Below are 22927 nucleotides of genomic sequence, written 5' to 3'. Positions count from 1 at the left end.
ATACAGAGCTTGACACCAGGATGCTTGGGGATTGTGGTTAAGAATGGCCTTAGATGACAAGGTGGATTCTCAAAGACTTTCTCCTTGGGAGGCCTGGAGATGGGAAGGTGACCAAGTTATACTCTTTATCTCTTCCTTTAACAATGCTGGCTGGGCCCAAGATACTCCCCCTCATGCCACTCCCCCCACCCCCCCATCCCCACCCCCATGGGCCGCCTACGCGCGGTCTCGCCCTCCCCACTGCCCCTTCCTCCCAGCAGGCTCTTCCGGGCTTTCCTTGTTCGCCCCATTCCCGCCCCCTCGCGGTCCAAACTCGCCCAGGGTCGCCTCCTTCCATAGGTCCCGCCCCTTCGCAACCCCGCTCCTAATCGGTCCCGCTCCTCCGCTCCGCCCTCCCCGCGTGTGGGCTAGTGGGGCTTCCCTCCGAGCTGCGCACTCGACAGATGTTTCTCCGTGCAGTTGGCTGTGGACCGACGTTGCTCTTCCGCACTCCCGGGCTTGCAGCGGTTGCCGCCATGAGCACTGGCACCTTCGTCCAGTTGGAGCCGCTCAACTACCGCGGCGGGGCCCGCGTGGAGCCCGTGGACAGCAGCGGCACGGAGAAGGCCTTCGAGCCGGCCACCGGTAACCGGGCTGGACGCGGGTGGAGTGGGCTCTCCTTGGCCCAGTGCACTGAGTCTGCTGCCCCTTGTCCGCCTTCCGAGCACTCCGCAAAGGGTTGCTGGACTTGCACGGCCGCAGTGTGGGGCGCAGAGTGCTGCGGAGGCTCGTGGAAAAGTGGCAGCTGGGGCAAATGAAACCCATCTTAAATGTTTACAGCAGTTTTTATTGAATGGTTGGTAGAGCCCCCTGAGCCTCGTGGTAAGTGAGCAGTCCAGGGTTCTAGGGTTCTCAGATCTCTGCTGCTAACTTAGACTATATTTCATATATATATATATATATATATATATATCACTTATGAGAGTTTGTTTTATTTTTAATTTTTTTCTTTTTTGAGACAGGGTTTCTCAGCTATGGAGCCAGTCCTGGAACTCTGTAGACCAGGCTGGCCTTGAACTCACGGAGAAATGCCTGCCTCTGCCTCCCGAGTGCTGGGATTAAAGGCATGTGTCACCATACTTGGCTTGTTTTTATTTTTAAAATATGTGTTGAGTGTTTTGCCTGCATCTGTGTTGTTTACTACCTGGAACTTTATTGGACTCGAAAGGGATTCCTGGTCACAAAATTAAGAACGAAATGAGATCATGGTCACAGAGATCCCCCGGAGAAGGCTGATAGAAACAGTTTAAATGTGTTTTGCAACCACTTGCGATAAAACGGACTTTCTGTTTCTCTCTAGGCCGAGTGATAGCTACTTTACAGTGTTCAGGAGAAAATGAAGTAAGTTTGGCTGTTAAAAGTGCAAAGGATGCCTTTGAAATCTGGAGAAAGAAATCTGGCATGGAGCGTGGCCAAGTCCTTTTAGAGGCTGCCCGGATGATAAAGGTGTGTTATCTGTATCGATACTTTCCTTTTGAGCCAAACTCCATTCTCACTGCTCTGAGGGTGGTCGCAGTTAACATCGATGCAGCTTCAGGTTGGGATAGCTCGTGTGAAATGGAGAAACGTTCATTCCCCGTGCTCACCTTGGTATATAAAGCACACGTCCGCCGAGGGCTCCCTGGGACCTTAATTGCTTGGGAAGAGTTCAGAGATACCAAAAAAACAAAAAAAAAAACCTTATCAGAAACTTAGAAGACTCAGAGTGATGTACATCAGAACGTGAATTCTATCTTTGGTGGGAATGTCGGGTTTCTTTGTCTTTTTTGTCCTAAGTATGCTGTGAGAAACCTTGAAGGGTCTGAGAGTTAACCTGTTTGCAAGAATGTGTTTATATGTATAACCAAATATCTGTATGCACACTTACCAGTGGTATCAGTGCACATGTATTCTGATAGATTGCACGGAGCTTTGGAGTTCAGGGAAAAAGGCTTCTTACAGCACACTGTCGCAGCTTGTAGGTGCAGGGGTTTTCACTATGGGGAAATTCGAGTATCAGAAGACTTCACTTGCATCTTCTCATCATATTCTGGGGGAGGTATTGAGATTAATTGCTCATCAAGCAAGTCTGTGGGACTGAGAGGGAAGAGCCACTGTGGTTATTATTACTACCTTGGAGGATAAACAGATGGCTCTAGGAGCAAGAAATTATAGCTCCAAAGGTCTCTCTGGGGGCATGCAGTCTCTTCCGAGATCTTTGCCCTTCAGTTAGCGTGCCTGTGTTCCGTGCGCAGATAGCCTGGGCCCTGTAGAAATGTCAGAATATATGCTCATATACGTGTTCTCATTCATCCACGTGCACATACTTGTTCTTAAAACTTCCATTTTCTAACTTATCCTGACGTGGTCTCCATCTTTGTCCCCTGATGACCTGGAAGGAGGACAACAGGTGTTTGTCTCCCAGCCCAGCACCGTTATTCTGCCGAGGTTCCTCACAAGTGCCAGTCTTTTCTAGGCTTGGAACTTGAGTGACACATTTCTTTTTAAGCACTGGCCATTTTGAAACATCATAATATGAATTAAATCTCCTCTTCTGTTTTACCCAAAGGAACAAAAGGATGCAATTGCCATCATGGAGACAATCAACAATGGAAAGTCCATATTTGAGGCCCGCCTGGATATTGACACTTCGTGGCAGTGCCTGGAATACTATGCAGGCCTGGCTGCATCCATGGCAGGTGAGCCCTGGCGTGGCCTCAGGTGACCATCTAATCAGAGGGCAGAAGAGCAGAGCCTGGTGGTGAAGGGCAAAGTCTTAAGTTGATTGTTACCTACTTGGGTGGCTTATGTTAGCTTATCATTCCTTAACTAAGGTGGAGATAGTAACAATTTCTTGGATTGTTCTAAGGATTCAATGAGATAGCACATGAAAGCATCCAGTATTAAACCTGAACTGTAGACCAAATGGTTCGAGCACTAGTTTGTAAGAGTCTGCATGATGCTTACCATTGTTATCCAGTTCAGGCCAGGAATGTAGCTAAATTGGAGTGCTTGCCTAGTATGCCTGGAGCCTTGGGTCCAGTTCCAAATATCGCACACTCCTGAGTGTGGTGATACCCACTACCCATGTGTAATCCTAGTATCTAGGAGAGGGATGCAGGAGGGTCAGAATGTTAAAGGCATCCTCAGCTACATAGTGAGTTTGAGGCTATCTGAGGTAAATGAAACATATCTCAAACAAATGTTTACAGCAGTTCATATTGAATGGGTGGTAGAGCCCACCTGAGCCACAAGTGGTAAGTGAGCAGTCCAGGGTTCTAGGGTCCTCAGACTTCTGCTGAGTTGTCCCCCATTTCTATATTTGTCTAAGTTACCCAGTAGCACTTAGGAGAGTTTGTTTTGTTTGCTTTTAAATATTTATTTTTGAAATGGGGTCTTATTATATAGCCATGATTTGCTTGCATGGAATTCGCTACATAGACCAGGCTGGCCTTGAACTCAGAGACCCACCTCTCTGCTTCTCCAGTGCTGGGATGAAAGGCATGCACTGCCATACTTGGCTTGTTTTTATTTTTAAAATTATGTGTGTATGGGTCTTTTTGCCTGAATGTGCGTCATATACTGCTTGCATGTCTGGTATCTACAGAGGCCAAAAGAGGGTGTATGATCCCCGGGGACTGGAATTAACAGATAGATGTGAGCCATCACGTGGACGCTGAAACCTGAACCTGGGTCCTTTGGAAGAGCAGCAAGTGCTCTTCAATGCTGAGCCATCTCTCCAGCCCCTACAGAAGAGTCTTTGAGAGTTAACTAGGATGATCTTGTGCTAATGAAATTGTGGGAAGCATAGACTTGCATCATTTCTTACTCTATTTTACTCCCAGGAGAGCATGTCCAGCTCCCAAATGGGTCCTTCGGCTACACCAGAAGAGAGCCACTTGGGGTGTGTGTGGGGATAGGAGCATGGAACTACCCCTTCCAGATTGCCTGTTGGAAGTCTGCTCCTGCTTTGGCATGTGGTAAGAATAAGTCACTTAGCCCTCCGCAGACAGCAAGAGCTGCCTTGGGGCAGTCAGTCTAAGAGGATGTGGGTCTGTTCCTGCCTTGCCTTGCACCTGAAGGAATTAGAGTTGAGGTTGCACACACAGGTCATGTCTTGGGGTTTCTATTTTGCATCTGTCCAGTTTGTTTCTGATGTAGGAACTGGCTGTGTATTCTAGGCTATCCTTTTTTGGGGGTGGGGAGAGGTGGCTTTTGAGACAGGGTTTCTCTGTGTAGCCTTGGGTGTTCTAGAACTCATTCTGTAGACCAGGCTGGCCTCAAACTCATAGAGATCTGTGGGCCTCTGTCTTCCGAGTGCTGGGATTAAAGGTGTTTCCACCACCACCTGGCTAGGCTATCCTTTTGATTCAGCCTTCTAGTGTTGGAATGAAAGGAAATGGAAGTTTTTGGTCTTCAGTTAACTTTTATGAGACTAATTATCCCTACTTCACATTGAAGTTGCAAGCTTTAAATAGGATAACCCATGTCCAAAGACCTTGATACATGAGAACCGAAGGTGGGGAAACAAGGTATGTCCTTTTGTAAAAAAATAATTTTAGGTTTATTGGTTTTTTATGTATGAGTGTTTGCCTGCATAGATAGATAGGTAGGTAGGTAGGTAGGTAGGTAGGTAGGTAGATAGATAGATAGATGATAGGTAGATAGATAGATAGATAGATAGATGGTATATAGTATACCATGTGTACCACTAGTACTTGGATTCCCTGGATCTGGAGTTACATCTGGTTCTAAGCCATCCTTTGTGTACTGGAAACTGATTTCAGACTCTGCCAGAGCAACAAGTGCTCTTAACTAATGGGTCATCGTTTCAGTCTCATGGTTCTAGAATTAGTAACATCGTTGGTTAATTTAGAGGACCAGGAACCAGTTGGAATCGTCTAGTCTTGTCTGAGAGGAGCATTTGCTTTTCTACAGGTAACGCCATGATCTTTAAGCCTTCTCCCTTCACACCCATGTCTGCTTTGCTCCTGGCTGAGATCTATACCAAAGCGGGCGCGCCTCCTGGCCTCTTCAACGTGGTGCAAGGTGGGGCTGCCACAGGCCAGTTTCTGTGTCAGCATCGCGATGTGGCCAAAGTCTCCTTCACTGGAAGTGTGCCTACTGGCATGAAGGTACAGACGACACCAGCTTTGTTCGACACAAATGGCTGAGTCTGGCAAAGCTAGTCCTGCCCACTGTGTATTTTGCAGATTTTGAGTTTATGTTGGGAATGGGTCAGGAAATTCTACTCTTTCTGTGCACGTGACGGGGGAAAGAGGGCCTGTGTGGGTGGTTTGTGGTAGGCCAGGTGGGGTAGAAATTCTCACCTGCTTCAGGAGATGATGTGTGTGAGGGATTGGGGCCTGGGCTGCACTGTGCTCTGTTGGTGAGTTAACTGTATTGTATAGAAGAAGGAATATTCTCTTAGGTTACTTCGACCTGGATTTATGTTCCAAGTTTTAAATAGCCCTAAACATAAGAATGCAAAAAGAATTCCTGGCTGCAAGAATCCTATGAATTGTCAGTATGTTTTAAAGGAACTCTTGCTTCAGGATTTTATGTGATGTTCTGTAAATTCTTAGAAGCTTTTGCCAAAGAATATTCTAAGTGTATGAAGAGCCCAGTGCTCATGAGGACAGGTTCTGGCTCCTGTCAGACAAAGATAACCTGGTAGGTTCAGGTTGAGTTGACCTAGCATGCAGGCTGACTTACGTTAAACTTCCGGGTGCTTTGTTTGGTTCTGTAGATCATGGAAATGTCCTCTAAAGGAATCAAACCTGTCACCTTGGAGCTTGGAGGCAAATCTCCTCTGATCATCTTCTCAGACTGTGACCTGGAGAACGCTGTGAAGGGGGCATTGGTGGCCAACTTCCTCACACAAGGCCAGGTATGAACTCTTCCTGGAAGGGCTGGGAAGGAATCCCTGCCTCTCCCCCTGGCAGCATGCTGACATTCTAGACACACTGAGAAGTACAGGGTAGTTGTGAATAAATAGTACCAAGAGTTCCTGTATATCTCTGAACCAGATCCCTCTAATACGGTGGTCCTTGGCCTTCTTGAGGCTGCCACCCATTAACACAGTTCCTCCTGTTGTGGTGGCCCACAACCGGAAGATGATTTTCATTGTTATTTTGTAGCTATAATTTTTGCTACTGTTATGAATCACAATGTAGGTATTTTTGGAGATAGAGGTTTGCCAAAGGGGTCATGACCCACAGGTTGAGAAGCGCTGCAGAATCTAACCTGTTTGCTTCACCCTCCTTCCAGTCTGTGTATATACATCCTACAGAATCAGTGTCTTCCTGAACTATCTGAGAGAAAGTTATAGACACAAGGTCCCTAACTATCAAATACTGTAGCACAGCCCCCCAAACCACATTCTTTTACATAAGCATAGTGTGATTAATACTCTATGAGTGTTAATTTATTGGCTTTAATCCTGGCACTCGGGAGGCAGGGGCAAGCGAATCTCTTTGAGTTCAGGCCAGTGTGCTCTACAGAGCTAGTTTTAGGACAGCTAGGGCTCTTACATAGAGAAACCCTGTCTTAAAAAAAGAAAAGAAAAACAAAACAAAGTGTCTCACACACACACAGATATGCATTCCCTAGCCCTGGTCTGAGAATTATGAGCAACATGGACACAGTAGCAGTCAAGATCCTGACACTGAGATCTTGGTAGGATATTTTTTTTCCTCTTGGCAGTACTGGGGGTTAAACTCGGGATCTCAAAACCAGCAGGTAAGCCTTCTACCACTGAGCTACATCCCCAGCCCTAAAGCTTGGTTTCTAGGTCTCACTTTGCACTTAACTGAAACCAGGGCTGCCTAGACAAATGGCCAATTCCAGAGTTTAGTTGGAAAAAGAATGAGATGGGTCTAGAATACCTCAACTGCCAGAAATCAAAGAAGTTACTCAGGTCAAAGAGTTAAAACTAGGCATGGTGCACATGCCTATGACCCCAGCACTTGGGAAGCTGGAAAGTCAAGGACAGTGTGGGCTATACAGAGACCTTCTCTCTCAAAAGAGCTCACAGTGGAAACAATGCTAATTACTCCAATTATTCCAGATTGTACCCACTGGCTAGTTTGATACATGTACCAAATGATCACATTATACCACATAAACATGTATAGTTAAGAGAAATAATAACAAAGGTGGGAGAGAACGTTGTTGTTTTGAGACAGGGTTTCTTATGTGTAGCCCTGGCTGTTCTCTTTGTAGACCAGGCTTGCCTCTTAAGTCAGAGATTCTCCTGCCTCTGCCTCTCAAGTGCTGGACTAAAGTGTGTGCCACCACTACTTAGCCTTTTTTTTTTATACAGGCCGAAAGCTATGTTCAGAAGTTACATAGATCTGTTCTATTCCCCCTGCTTTCACATGATGATCCAGTGTTTCAGATGCCTGTGTTGTAGTTTCCTCTGAGTTCTACATCCAGAGCAGTCCAAGGCTGCTGGCTGAGACGATCCAGGAGGAAATGCTGTGGGATAATGCTCTTGTACACTGTAAAGATTTGTCATTCATGCTAGTTTAATAAAACACTGATTGGCCAGGAAGGAAGTATAGGTGGGGTGACCAGACTGAGAGAATTCTGGGAAGAGGAAAGACAGAGGTAGTTACAAGCCAGACACAGACGAAGAAAAATGAGAATGCCTTATTGTGAAAAGGTACCAAGCCATATGGCTAAACATAGATAAGAATTATGGGTTATTTTGAATTGTCAGAGGTAGCTTAATAATAAGCCTGAGCCAGTAGAACAAACTGTATAATTAATGTAAACCTCTGTGTGTTTATTTGGATCTGAATGGCTGTAGGACTGGGTGGGACAGAAACTTCTGTTTACACACTATGGTTACAATGTTCATTTAGAATAGCGGGTTCTTTGGTTTCTGTTTGTGTTTCATTTGAGGTGTCTTTTCCTTTGTCCTTTAAAGATTTTTAAAATCTGCTTCGATCAGGCAAGATATGATCATAGGTCTGAATATCAGAGTTTTTTTTTTTTTTTTTAAAGAACCCCACTCAGAACTGGAACTTCTCCTCATTCCTTCTACCTATTCCCATCCCTTCTTCCTGTTCTCACCCATTTCCCATTCTGCTCTTTGAACAAAATGACCAGATATTTGTATATTTTTATTCCTCTACTTACAAGCTAGAAGCACCATTTTCCCCCCACTTACTATATCCTGGAAATCATGCCATTTAACTTCATAGGGATATTCTATTTCTGGGACTTCGTTCTCTGTTCTACTATATGTGTGTATGGTATTTGAACAGTATTGATGTTTGTTCCTGTAAGAACGAGTAAGTTGTAATTTTTTAGTTTTAGAGATAATACTAACTGAAATGTTCAGTTTTTAAAATTAGGCTCAAGACTAATTTTAAAATTAGCTTAAATTTTTTTAAATTTTTAAAAGAGGCAGGCGGATCTCTGTGAGTTCGAGGCCAGCCTGGTCTACAAGAGCTAGTTCCAGGACAGGCTCTAAAAAAGCTGCAGAGAAACCCTGTCTCGAAAAACCAAAAAAAAAAAAAAAAATTTAAAAAAGCTCTTAACCTGTTTTATTTTTGACCCACCCTCACCTCCCACTCCTCAGAAACAACCAGAGTGAGCAGCCAGTACTGCAGAGGGGTAAGCGAGGGCTCTGATCCTGTGGGCCATCAATGGTCTTAAGACAGTTTCAGCAGAGTAAGGATTAACTTTTCTATTAAAGGGCAGATTATGCCTGTGAGATGTGTGTCTACAATCATATAACCGATCCTTCCTAATTACTTAGGGAAGTTTTTAGAAATGAAAATATTCTTTAAAAAATGTGTTGTAGGGCTGGAGAGATGACTGAGCAGTTAAGAGCATTGACTGCTCTTATAGAGGATCTGGGTTCGATTCCTAGCACCCACATGGTGGCTCAGAATCATCTGTGACTCCAGGTCCAGGAAATCCAATGCCTTCTTTTGGCCTCCACAGGTACCAGGCACACACATGACACACAGACTGACATGCGGGCAGAGCATCAGTATACATAAAATAAAACATTAAAAAAATGGGTCATGACCCATAAAAAGTTTTTACATGTTTTTTTCCTCATTTTTTTTTTTTTTATTTGCCACACAAATTGATGTCTTCTGTCTTTTAGGTTTGCTGTAATGGCACCAGAGTGTTTGTGCAAAAGGAAATTATTGACAAATTTACAAAAGAAGTCGTGAAGCAGACGCAAAACATTAGAATTGGGGACCCCCTTCTGGAAGATACAAGGATGGGGCCACTCATCAATGGCCCACATCTGGAACGGGTCCTTGGGTTTATAAAGTCAGCAAAGGAGGAGGTGAGAAATTAACGGCAGCTGGGAAGGGGCGGGTTACGTCATGGCTCCTTGCCCCATGCTCTTTTTTGCATTTACATTGGTGATTAGTATCCACGAGTGTTCTGTCTTGGGAGGGTAAATGCTATGTGCCTTTGCTCGGGCTACCTTCGTCCTTGTGGGAACACATATGGGGTTGTGTGTTCAATACAGAAGATGCCTGCCTTTTCTTTTTCACTTAGGGTGCTACTGTGCTATATGGTGGAGAGCCGTATGAACCAACGGATCCTAAGTTAAAACATGGATATTACATGACACCTTGCATTTTAAGTATGTCTTCTTGTTTGCTTTTAAATGACTTGAATTAAATAGTAGATAGTTAGAAATGAATATTTATGAACTATGTAATGTCATAGAGTAAGGGTTGGCAACTTTAATGATTCCACTATCCAGGTTTAAGAAGTAGCACTACTTCATTAGTTTTGAAGCCCCATAGGTACCTCTAAGCTAGGACAGTCATGTATATTGGTTTATGTACTAGGTACATACATCCATATGTACTGGAGACATTTGTTCTTGGAATAAGCTTTAAATAAAAAACCCAATACATGTTTGATTAAAAAAAAGTATTGAACTCCTCAGTAGTGTAAAACATGCTTTTCCTTTGAACTGTAACATATCAATATAACAGAATCAATTTTTCAGGTGTAAGTTTAGTAAGTTTTATTACATATTTTCACTCTTCAAACTCTAGTTTGAACAGTCAAGTATACATGGGCATCATATCAAACCTGCTTGCCTCCACGGTCTCACTGACCTGGAACACTCTGGCCATGCTGGCTTTGAACTTAACAGAGATTTGACTCTCGCTGCTTCTTGAGTGCTGGGTTAAATAAAGGCAAATACTACCACACCCAGCTAAACCCTGCTTTTATTAGTCTCATTTACATTTTTTGTTAGAACATTCATACAAATATTGTTTTATAGTCTTTAAGCAGTACCTGTAAATCTTATATTAGCAATTAAACTGATTCTAAACCTGTGACCCTGTTGGTGGTGGTGTTAACCTTTAACCTAAAGAAATAGCCACTGGTATTGAAAAGCTATGAGCCTAACTCCATACCATGGATTAGGTTAGTTGTAATTGAATGAGTAACAAATAGGGCAAGTTTATATGTTAAGTGAAATATATGGGTTAGACGATAAAATTGTGATACTATTCTAAATCTGTTGAAGAACCTGAAGCAAAGGAAGGAATAGAGTACATAGTGAGACCATATTAGTGAGTTCTCCGTATGCTGGGGTTAAGGCTCCTTTCATTACATTTTGTGTATTTCTGAATATCATAGACTTTCCACCAAGAACATGTACTTTACAGTTAGACTTTATGCAGATTGTGAAGCCAGTCAAAGAGTGTGGAGGATTATAATAAAGTCGTCCCACACTCGCTCAGAATGGAGTATAATAAAGGTCTCTTTATTTAGGTGTAGACTCACAGATCAGCAGTCCTCTGCATGAGCAGGGAACAGGAACTGAATCCAACAGCCAAAGGGGCTACAACCGTTTCTACATCTGTTTATATAGTACATGTGGCCATGCCCAGAGTGTGCCAGTATCTTAAAGGCTATTGGCTAAAGGAGTTCCCACAGCAAAAGGAGAGGGAGCCAGCCCTCTTGTGATTCTGGAAGCTAGCTTGTGTTTTAACATATGTGTGACTTAGAACACCTGTTAAAACAGATTTCTGCTGTCTGCCTAGCGATGTGCATTGTAACAGACCCACAGTTCACCTTTATGCACTAGGAAGTTTAGAACTAATTTAGAGCCTCAGTCTGACTTGCTCAAGACTTAAGGACCGCTCTGTGTTTCAGACAGCATGCTGCTGCCTTTCATACCCGTCCCCTCCAGCTCTCGAGCGTAAAGCCCAGGGCCCACAGAGCCATTTGTGTAGCCATCCTTTGTAAGCTGACAGAATCTATTCAGAGAGGATTGGATAATTGTTTTGAGTAATTAAAATAGAATTTACATGTGGATTATTAATTTTCAAAGACTTAGAACACAACCAAGAACACAGCCAGTTATTAGGGAATGCAATCTATTACTTATCCTTGAAGTCCAGCGTCTCTAGTGCGCTGATACAGTGTGCTATGTGCAGGGCAACAACTAACCTGCCTCTGAAGAGATTTTTTGCTTTATTTTAAAATTTATTCTCTCATATAATACATCCCAACTGTAGTCTCCTCCCCCTTCACTCCCCACCACTTTTTTTTCTCCGAGACAGTTTCTCTGTAGCTTTGGAGCCTGTCCTAGAACTAGCTCATCAGGCTGGCCTCGAACTCACAGAGAAATGCCTGCCTCTGCCTCCCAAGTGCTGGGATTAAAGGTGTGCACCCCCACCACTTCTGAAGAGATTTTAGAACTGGAATCTTTGTAAATCCATGAGTTATTTTAGACTGAGCTGTTCTTAGACTCTGGTTATAATGAACCAGGGTGTCTAACAGTACTCCAAAACATGTCATTAACCCGTGCAGTTGCTTATGACTGTTCCTGTGCAGCGTTGCTAACAGTGCAGGTGTATGCTCCCTCCTTTTGAGGCTCGCTGGGGCTTGGTACTGGTGCTTCTCAGCTCTAAGGACAGAGTTCAAATGTCAAGTGTGAACTGAATAATTTTAGGGAGTTAGTCATTTTTAGAAACATTTAAGTGCATTTTTAACAAAGCAAATATACCTTAATTTATTTTTAAATTTGTTTTATATTGCATTTTCTTTTTAAAAATGTTTTTGTGTGTGCACGTATGCATGCAGCACGTGAATGCATGCATGAAAGCATACGTGGATATGGAGTGCCTGTGGAGGCTGGGGGAGGGCACTGGATTCCCGTGGAGCTGGAGTTACGGGAGGTGTGAGCTGCTCGATGTGGGTGCTGGGAAACAAACTTGGGTCTTCTGCAAAAACAGTGCACACTTGAGCCACTGAGGCATCTTTCCAACCTCTTCATTTCCTCTATAGCATTGTTTCTAGTTGTAATTATATAGGAGTTAACATTTAACAAAATGTGACTATATATATATTTATACAGTATACACACATATATACTTTGTCACAGTATACACACACTATATATACATATGTCTATATATATCGATATATCTATATCGATACATATTGATATATATCTCTATCTCTATCTATCTATCATCTATCTATCTAGATATATAATATCTAGATAGATATATAGATATATAATATATATCGATCTATATAAATCTAGATAGATCTATATAGATCTATATATCTATATAGATATATATCTATATAGATAGATATAATATTTAGATATATAATATCTATATAGATAGATCTATATCTATCTAATCTATCTATCTATATATAGATATTATATAGATAGATAGATAGATAGATAGATAGATAGATAGTATAGTGCCTTTGCTAGTCATGACTTTGGCATTTCTGAGGCATTCAGGCCAGTCGTTCTGTCACGTGTTTTGGTGTTTGATGCACTTTCATCGTTACACTGCATTTGTATAGCTATAGTGTGTGTGTGTGTGTGTGCATCTATCTATCTATCTATCTATCTATCTATCTATCACAACAGAAATGTGGTGATACAATTTTGGGTCATTTTCTATCGAGTATTTTATGAGCATCTATTTAACGTTTTCAAAAACATTGCTTTTAGACGCTTTATAAAAGTTCATTAAGGTGTTTCTAGTTTGTGTGATTATTTCCTCTTTGAATGTTTAGTTTATGGCTTTCTGCTTTCATCGTTGTAAGTAATACTGTGGTGAAGATCTTTGTAAATAAATTTGCTTAGCTCACTGGGTACTTCCTTAGGAATTCTAAAAAGTGGTTTCAGAATTATACAGGATGACTCTAATATGTATTACCAAGTTTCCATGCAAAAGGACGGTCTAATTAATAATATTCATGGTGGCTATATCCTCTTGAAAAATTTTCCCCCTAAAGCTACGTGTTTCACTGTTTAGTACAGATAATGTATAGTATGAGTTTATGCTCCCCTTGCTGCTGTTGGTTTCATTGTGAATGTTGGTAGCTAATTGCAGAGATGACATGACCTGTGTGAGAGAAGAGATCTTTGGACCAGTCATGTCCATTTTACCATTTAAAACCGAGGATGAGGTTCTGGAGCGGGCCAATGACACCACTTTTGGACTAGCAGCTGGCGTCTTTACCAGGTATGTGGATCGACACCCACAGCATCTCGGAAGGAAAGGATTATGGTGTTGTCTTGGGTCTGTAATCATTCTTACTCCTCCTTACTTTGCTGTCATGAGAGCCATCAGCATCTCTGTTTCATGATGCTGAAGATCAGACCGAGCTACACCCCAGCCCTGTTTGCTTCTTTTTAATTCAGAAAATGCTAAAGCTGTATTTTATAGTTTTTCATTGATGGCCAAAGGAGTTTAAACTTCTATGGAGTTTAAACTGAACTTTATTAACTTTATTAATGAAAGTTCTGGCTTTATTATTTCATTGAATATTTAAGATTCTGATCTATGTAAAGCTTTGGGCTAGATATTGAAAACGTTCACATCAAGGAATTTAGAAAGCTTTTAACTCTATGAATACTGGACATTGTTCTTCAAATACAACATTTTTAGTGCAGTGTAATAGCTCCTAACAGGTGGGCATTGTAACCTACATAGACTTTGTTAGTGTGTTGCATATTTATGATGTTGCTCCGATTTTAAATATTGTGTTACTATTGTAAATATATTTGTACATAAATGTTAACCACTATAATAGAGATAAAAATGATTTGATGTAAAACTTCTTTCAAAACCATCTGGATGTGGTGGTACGTCCCTATAACTCCAGCAGTCAGAGGCAGGTGGGCCATTCGTTTGAGACCAGCCTGGGCTACATAGTGAGACTACAGTACAAGAAAACAAAAGAAAAAGAAAAGAACTGTAAATCTCCAGGTCATATGCAAACTGATTGGTCACTGGCCTTGGGAAGGTAGTGAGCCTGCGCTACATAGTGAGACTACAGTACAAGAAAACAAAACAAAAAGAAAAAAAAAACTGTAAATCTCCAGGTCATATGCAAACTGATTGGTCACTGGCCTTGGGAAGGTGGTTTTCTAGGGCTTCACTGAGAGTGCAGAACATTTGGTGGTACCAAAGTCAAATGCTGCCTTGTGGTCAGATACCTAGGAAGGAAGGCCTGAGTTTTCCTTCCATGGAAGTGCTTTGAAGCTGGTCCTCATGTGATTGCTTCCCTTTGGGCCCTGACAAAAAGACTGGGACTCTGCTTTTCTGATTTGGAGACTGAGTGGGCTAGGTGCTCTTTATGTGTGTGTTGGGGTACTAAGGATTAAACCTAGGACCTTGGCAATACTAAACAAGCATCCTACGATGAGATGTATATCTCCAGCATTACCAGTCCTTTTTTATATTTTTTATTTTGAGTTAGGTGCTCTTTGTTAAAGATGAACATGACATTGTTCTGTAGCCTAGACAGGCCTTGAACTGACTCCAAGTTGTCCTCTGGCCTCCACACATGTGCTATGGCACACACATGCCCACAAACATACACACGAAATAAAAGGCTCTAATTTCTCCATACCTATGTCAGCCTTTGTTGGCATGTTTTACTTTCAGCCATTCTCCTGAGTCTGAGGTCATATATTCCATTGTGGATTTGGTTCTCATTTTTGTGGATTTTGCTTTTGCTTTTGTCTGTTACTTTGAGTGTTATATTTAAGGAAGCTTTATCTAATCTGGGACCATGGAGATACATTTCCAGACTTTAGATGGTTTTATAGTTTTCACACCTGTGTTCTATGCAAGGGCATGCTTGTGTACCGTGTAAGGGCTCCACCGTCATCACTTTGTGTGAGGTGGTGTAGTTGTTCCACACGCGGAATAGCGGCACTCTTGTTGCTGCTTAGTGATTTTTTTTTTTTTTTTTAAATCTGGGTCATCGTTTGCTTTGGCGATGAAAGGGTTTTAAACAGTCTGAAGAAACAAGAGTTTGGCAGGATTTCAGGAACCTTCCAGTTTATGGAGGTTTCCTGTGAAGTTAGCGTGAACTGTGAATAACCAGCGCTGTCTTTTCCCTCCCAGGGACATCCAGCGGGCTCACAGGGTGGCAGCCGAGCTTCAGGCGGGAACATGCTACATTAACAACTACAACGTCAGCCCAGTGGAGTTGCCCTTTGGTGGCTATAAGAAGTCAGGTGAGGAGGTGGGAATGCACAAGCCAGCCACTGTAGCCAGTGCTGCCACACCAGTGTTCCTCAGCCTGTGACTGGCATGGCCTGAGGAGACAGACTCAGTCCTCCCCAGCCTCACTGGAATGCAGGCCGGCATCGCCAGGAAGTTCTCCTGTGTAACATGGCGTGTGAATGGCTGATCTGCATCTCATGGCGTGTCTTGTGGGTAGCATTATCTTTTCTTAAGTGTTGGATTGATTGCTCTGAGCACTAAACACTCCTGCAGGGGGTCCACATCAGGTATGCCCATCAGTAGGGCTTAGGGGCTTCTAAAGTTATATTCCAGAAAGCTTATATTAATGGTTTTTCTCTTTGGGGCCCAAATTTATAAAGTCTCTCAATTTGCCATGTGCCACAGTTCTAGCCATCATCTCTGTTCTGGATGGCACCAGAGTGTCCCCTAAGCTACTGCTAATTTATTTCTGCCCTCAGATGTGTGGTCTAGTGTTTCAGGGGTTTGAGGCACAGGGATATAGCCACCACTTTGAGGTTCTTTCTTTGTATTCTGTTAACCTGTATTCATTTATTTCCCGTACTTTTTTCATTTAAACTAAAAATTGATTTGAACACAGTTTCAGAGTCCAACCCATAGTCTTTGGCCACCTTAATATTACGAACACTGAAGTGATTGTGGGTGTCGAGTCTTACCTGGTACTCAGTGTTACCCTTGCGCTCCTCAGCGACATCCCGCCAGTCCTCCTCCTCCCAGCGTGGTACACGAAGGAGCTGTACACGTGCATGGTGCGAGTAGAAGTCAGGTGCTATTTCATTAATAGCTAACTTCTAGGATAGGGCTTAGGCCTGAGGGTTTTCATCCCTTTTGAGTAGCACGACAGTGGACACTGTGATGAGAGAGAGCGATGGCTGTGTCTGCAGAGAGCCTGTCCTCAGGCTTAGCGAGCGTGGTGTGGACCAGGATACAGCACAAAGCCCAAGCATGGGATGCTGTCTTTTTTACACATTATTTGATGGGTGTTGGGAAGTGCTTGAGGATATTAAGTAATCAAGGAACCCGAAGTCTGCTCTTTGTACATTTAAAAGATTGATAAACCTTGTTAGTCAAGTTTTAAATGAACACTGCTTTCCAGGGCTGTCAGGTGGATTGCTTTAGAGGCTGCTTTTAACAAGCTGCTTTGCTGGGTTTTTTTTTTTTTTTGTTTCTTTTTTTTTCAGGGCTGGGGTGGGGAACACAGTCTCATGTATCTAGAGCTTATTGGGTAGTGGAGCAAACTTGAACAGGCCCTTGTCTGTGTAAAGTGGGATTACAGGTAGGTGATACTCTGCCCAGGCTATGTGCTGCTGGGGATGGAACCCAGAGCTTTGTGCTTGGTAGGCTGTAGCACCTGCTTTTTAACATGTTTCCTTAGAGAGACTGGACATTTTTCAGATGTTCACCTAGAGCAGCGGGCACCGGATGTCAGGACTCATGCTCTGAGACGAGGCTGTGCTACTTCCCTGTCCTAACACTCGCTGGCCCCAACTCCACAAAAGTACCTGGTTTGAGAAAGGGCTTCCCACCCAGACCAGCAGAGCCTGCATTTGGAGCAGTGTGTGACTTGAAACCACTATAGTGTCCAGCTCACCCTGGCCCCGTCTTGTCTTTTCAGGATTTGGCAGAGAGAATGGCCGAGTGACGATTGAGTACTATTCTCAGCTGAAGACGGTGTATGTGGAGATGGGTGAAGTGGAGTCACCTTTTTGAAAACCTGTGAATCCCGTTCACGTAGCCAGGCTGTGCAATGAGCTGGCTGCCTTGATAGCAGTATAACTGAATAGTCCCTTACGTGCAGGCTCTGGGCCACTCAGGAGGAGAGGTTGGGGTCAGTATTGTCCTCTGTCTTGCAGTTACCCTTCCCAATTGAAAATATGCACAACTGCCTTTCAGATACCAGCCAGGGGACTTGTTCTTCCCGCAAGTCCCTGAGAGGTCTGTACACCCCAGCAGTACACCACTCAAAAGGCAGGCCACAGCTCTGCTCACACGTCTGTCCCACCAACAATGGCAACTTTCTAGTTTGCTCTAAAGACTCCTTCCTTCTTGGGTTCCTGATGACTCAGTACACATTTTCTTTGTTCATTGACAAAAGATTTTTTTGCGGGGGGGGGGGGGGGGGGGAAGCTGAGAGATGGCTCAGAAGTTCAGAGCACTGACTGTTCTTCCCGAGGTCCTGAGTTCAATTACCAGTAACCACATGGTGGCTCACAATCATCTGTAATGAGTGAGATTTGGTGCCCTCTTCTGGCCTGCAGGGATACTTGCAGGCAGATGCTGTATACATAATAAATAAATAAATCCTTAAAAGAAAATTCTTAAAGCTTTTATCTGGAGCCAGAAAAGTTGTAATACTTATGGAAAAAGTGGTCCACTGGCATTTAAAAAGCTCCGTTCCTTTTGGCTAGCAAGACAGCTCAGTGGGTAAGGTCTTACCACAGAAGCCTGATGCTTCTGTACCCAGATCCCATGTGAAGGCTGTGTGCCCCTCCCTATATCATACATGAATAGTAATAAAATCTTTTGCAAAAGCTGTGTTCTTTGGTCATTTCGTTGAGAAACCTGACGACCTGGCTAGCGAGAAAATCGTTGATGCCGCAGCCAACACCCATCCCATCGTTCCGTCGCAGACACTGATCCCCGGTCCTTGCACAGCGGCCTGCTGTCCTACAACTGAGGAGAATCGTTTGACTACACAAATTATGCTTCCGTGACAGAGCATTGGAACCAATCACAGTGTTAATCTTTTGTCTTAATTTGAATCTCATCGCATCTTAAAGACTGGATTGGACAGAGGAGAAAGTATAGGACCAGGACAGGCAAGGGAAGTTGAGGCATGACAACTTTTTGTGACCCTGTCCTTCCCTGCTGCGGCCTACCCTAAAGAGCTACCAGACCTTGTAGCTGCAGACTACTACAGCTGAGGCCTCGCCCGTGCTCCTTTCTGGGGACTAGTTAAAATAGTGAAGGTGGCATTTAGAGATAAATGATGTCATGACTGGGCCTAGCTCTCTTGCCCTTGCGTGGGTGAGTTAGGGCAGTTAGCACTGGGATGATTAAAACAGCCTTTCTTGGTGTTATTTTCTCTGAAATATTTATGAATCCTTGTTCTTATACAAAGACCTTCTTGTCTTCCTTTTCAAGGATGGGGGGAGGAAGTTGACAAAAGAAAGCCATTAGACGGCAGCAGTGAATGAGCTCGCCGTGATCAATAGATTACAACGTGCTCTTGCTTAGGCCGCTGCAGCTTTAAACTGCAGTTGGGATAAAGCTGATGTGCCTTATCACGACCGCGCACATTGTCTTCCGTCACTTCCCCCTTCTTTCTCTGCCAGGCTGTTCCCTCGTCACTGCAGACCATGTTTCTCAAATTCACCTTGCAGGCTTCTTGAAACCACATACTAGCCAGGAAGTGGCAGCCGCTCACACCTTTAATCCCAATACTCGAGAGGCAGAGGCAGGCGGATCTCTGAGTTTAAGACCAGCCTGGTCTACAGAGTTAGTTCCAGGACAGCTAGGACTACACAGATAACCTGTCGCAAAAGCCAAAAGAAGAAAAAAACCCTACAAACTAAAAACGTGTTCCGAGGTAAGGGAACCAGCACACACCTCCTTTTTCCATCTGTGTATGGATGACCATTCGTTGTCAGTTGAAACTGTTCCCCTGCTAACTATAGCTTTTCTGAACTAGGATGCGAACTAGCAAGCACTGCCGCCATTGGCCTCAAACTGCAGAGTACATGAGCAGCTGCCGCTCAGTGTGGCCCAGGGAGCTGCAGCACCTGCCCGTTAAGAGCGCTGTAGATTCTCAGCCCACCCCAGACCCGTCAGATCTGCATTCCAGGAAGCTCCTCAGCTGCGTCATAGGCGTTATAGGCGTTATAAAGCTTGCCAGGCCGTGCTTTGAGAGAACTGGTTCTCGAGCTCGGGCTTCATTAGAGCTGCTGTTGAGCATTTCAAAGACGGAGATGCTAATGTAATTGATCTGGGCACCTGGACTCTGAAGAGCTTCCCAGGTGAGTTCCTAGGCAGATGGAGTTGAGGATGGCTCTGAGCACCAAGCTCGGCACAGTCGCTGCGAGCCCATGTAACCGCTTAAGCTTAATTAAAACAAAGCAAAAAGCTTTTGAGTTGCTCTAGCCACATAGCAAGGCCTCAGTGGCCAAACACAGGTGCCAGTTAATTGGACAGAGTATGTTATGTCAGAAAACACCTGGAAAGTGCTGCTTATGAGGAATGAAGCAGAGACTGCATATGTATCTGTCCGTGTAAGGGGATGCGTGTGGCCGTGAGAGTGGGGGTCAGGAGACCACCCAGGGGGAGTGGGTTTTCCCGTTCCACTGTGTGGATTAAGGGAGTGTAACTTGGCGGTGGTTAGGGTTGGTGGTCAATGCTTCTACCCGCCTAGCCGTAAGTCTCACCTCTCTTGGTCATTTTGATTAAGGTGGGAGAGCCTCTTAGGGATGTAAATGGGAAGCGGGGCACACTCTGGCAGAACATAGATGATAGCTTGGACTTCTGCTAGGTTACACCAGCAGGTAGCGCCCAAGCTTCCTACCATAACTTGTGGGAGCCTGAGCCCATCCAGCCTCTGGTCTTGAGTACCTTTTACTGTGCATGCGTGATCAGTGGATCCTCAGTAATCGTACATGAACGTTTCTAGTTCCATACAATTAGGGTTTGAATGTAAAGGGTCCCTGCAGACTCATGTGCTTGGAACGTGGGTCCCAGCCGGTGATGATGTTTTAGGAGGCTGTGGAATCTTTGGGACATCCTACCCAGTACAGAGGTCTCGCGGGGAGACACTGTTGCCTCTCCTGAGCCGCATCACTATACCCAATAAAAGCTGTCCCCCACTGGTCTGGCCTACTCTGGGTAATGTGAGTGCAGTTGGTAGCAGAAGGCAGCACAGAGTGGCAGGCAGGCTACTAAGGGGTAAGGCTGCTGGCTGCTCAATGGCGTAGCAGCAGCAGCTGCAGTTTGAGGAAGGCCAGCGCAGGAAAGTGGCAGCAGCAGAGACAGCAGGAGGCAGGGGCAGAACTGAGACAGAAGGACAAGGTCTAATAGGATTCAGAGATGAGAAAAGCAGTCTCTGGTTGCTACAAGTCTTAAGAGCCTTACACCCTGGGCCAAGGACTGTAACTGGCTGCTGTCAAGGGCAGAGGAATGCCAACATCTACAACAGTGGTTCTTAACCTGTGGGTCATGATCCCTTTGTGTGGGATCAAACAACCTTTTACAGGGGTCACCTAAGACCATCAGACAACACAGATACATTATGATTCGTAACAGCAAAATTACAGTTATCAAGTAGCAATGAAAATAACTTTACGCTTGTGGTCACTACAACATGAGGGACCTTATTAAAGGATCTCAGTGATTGGGAAGGATTACTGAGGTAGAGGCATGCCTAGGAACTACAGTGCCTGGGGCCTGCTCAAGGACTGTAACAGTAGAAGGTACCCCAAGCTGCTGTTGACACCTGCTTGCTGGAGGGAAGCCAGTATTTGAAAGACCAGCACTGGGTCATTGTGCCTTGCTGAGCCTGCAGTCTGCAGCCAGAGCTGAGAATATCAGCAAGATCTCCAGGCCTATTAGGTGTGTTGTGGAATATTACTTTATGTAGAGATGTGTTATATTTGTTTATGCTGCAGAATATTTAGCTGTGAAAAGGTGCATTGCATTTGTTTATGTAAAGATGTGGTACATTTGTCTCACCCTGCCTGCCTAAGGCACCTGATTGGTCTAATAAAAAGCAGAATGGCTAAGCAATAGACGGCAAGGCAGGGCTGGCTGGCATAGAGAATGAGGAGGAGGAGTCCAGACTCTTGAGACAAGAACAAGGGAGAAAGAGAGGGAGATGCTCAGGGCCCGCCAGCCAGCCAGACAGGGAGGAAGCGGGAAAGTAGGATACAGAACAAGCAGTTTAAAAGCCCTGAGGCAAAAATGTAGATGAAGAGAAACGGGTTAAAATAAGCTCAGTATAAGAGCTAGTGGGACAAGCCTAAACTAAGACTGAGCCTAAAATAAGGCCAAACATTCATAATTTATTTACTAATAAGTCTCAGTGTCATGATTTGGGGGCTGGTGGTCCAGGAAAGCTGGCTACATGGATGCGTTTCTGATAGAACACGAATAAAACCCGACTATTACAGAGGCTTTCTGATGCCGTCTTTCCTAGTCCAAACCCCAGACTTCCCACCTCATCGCTGTCAATTCATAAAGAAACACTTAATGCTAAAATGAAGGCAAATCTAGGGCTCTATTGGGGAGGAAGAAGCCCATTTTCTTTGTGTTTTTTCTGTACACTGTGACAACTTCTCATGACCTGAGCTGGGAGTGGATTCTGATATAATCCCCAAGGGAGTCACAGCCATCTAGGCAAAGCTAAGTCACTCTCCACTGTTCATTTCCGAAGGTTGAGCAGTTCAGTACGATGGGAAATGCATGGGTTTTAGAGGTATGCCTCTGCCCAAAGCCTAGCTCTAATGCTCAAAAGCCACAGAGCGAGTGAAGTGTGGCTTGCACCAAGGAAGAGGACGATCTTGGTGGGTTTTATTTTATCCATCTGAAAGCCATGCATGCCTCGTGGACAGCAATGGTCTAGACACTATTCTTGTTCATACTTCATAGTCAACTTTAGTTTTTAGAGCAACGATCTTATTTTGCCAATCTACATCATTCTCTCCATTGTAAGGCCTTTCTGATTTGTTCTTAAAAAGACATCGGCACAGACATTTTTCCTCTTTTCAGTCTTTTTTTTTAAATTTTTTTTTATTTTATGTGCATTGGAGTTTTGACATGGGTCAGGTCCCCTGAAACTGGATTTACAGTTGTGGGCTTCCAGGTGGGTGCTGGGAATTGAACCCAGGTCCTCTGGAAGAGCAGTCAGTGCTCTTAACTGCTGAGACACCTCTCCAGCTCAGGCACAGACATTTCTAAGCCTGCTTTCTCACCTACGAAATGGGCTGTTAGTAGTTCTAGATTTACACTCATCCCTAGTTCTATCATCTGAGTTTCTTGCTTAACTTAAAAAAAGCTTTAGACAAGTGTGCATGTGTGTGTGTGTGTGTACGTACATGTACGTACATGTGCAACAGTGCACATGTAGAGGTCAGAGGACAACTTGCAGAGTCAGATCTAACATGTGGGTTGAACTCAGGCCATCAGACTTCATGGTGAGTGTCTTTACCTGCTAAAGTCATCTGACTGAACCCCTGTTACTTAACCTTTTAAGCAATATAAGCAATCTTCAATAGATTTTTTTCAAGTCCATACTGTTAATTATTAGCATCAAGCAGTACTACATTTGAACTGGAGCTAAGACTTAATTTTTCAGCACTGTGGCATCACAAATACATTACCATAAT

General features: G+C 44.0%; 1 protein-coding gene across 1 annotated transcript; it reads left to right on the top strand.

Moving 5' to 3' along the window:
* Positions 1 to 315: 315 nt before the first annotated feature.
* On the top strand, positions 316 to 17675 carry Aldh9a1 (aldehyde dehydrogenase 9 family member A1). The gene is made up of 11 exons (XM_038349282.1): positions 316 to 624; positions 1340 to 1485; positions 2588 to 2717; positions 3864 to 3998; positions 4957 to 5153; positions 5768 to 5908; positions 9146 to 9334; positions 9553 to 9640; positions 13382 to 13523; positions 15417 to 15529; positions 17173 to 17675. Exons 1-11 carry the CDS (start codon positions 444 to 446, stop codon positions 17265 to 17267), a joined length of 1557 nt encoding a protein of 518 aa, XP_038205210.1. The 5' UTR covers positions 316 to 443; the 3' UTR covers positions 17268 to 17675.
* Positions 17676 to 22927: the final 5252 nt, after the last annotated feature.

This window comes from Arvicola amphibius, chromosome 12 (assembly GCF_903992535.2).
Source record: "Arvicola amphibius chromosome 12, mArvAmp1.2, whole genome shotgun sequence".
Classification (NCBI taxonomy): domain Eukaryota; kingdom Metazoa; phylum Chordata; class Mammalia; order Rodentia; family Cricetidae; genus Arvicola; species Arvicola amphibius.
Note: the sequence above shows the minus strand (reverse complement) of the source record. Positions and strands in the feature narration are given on the sequence as shown.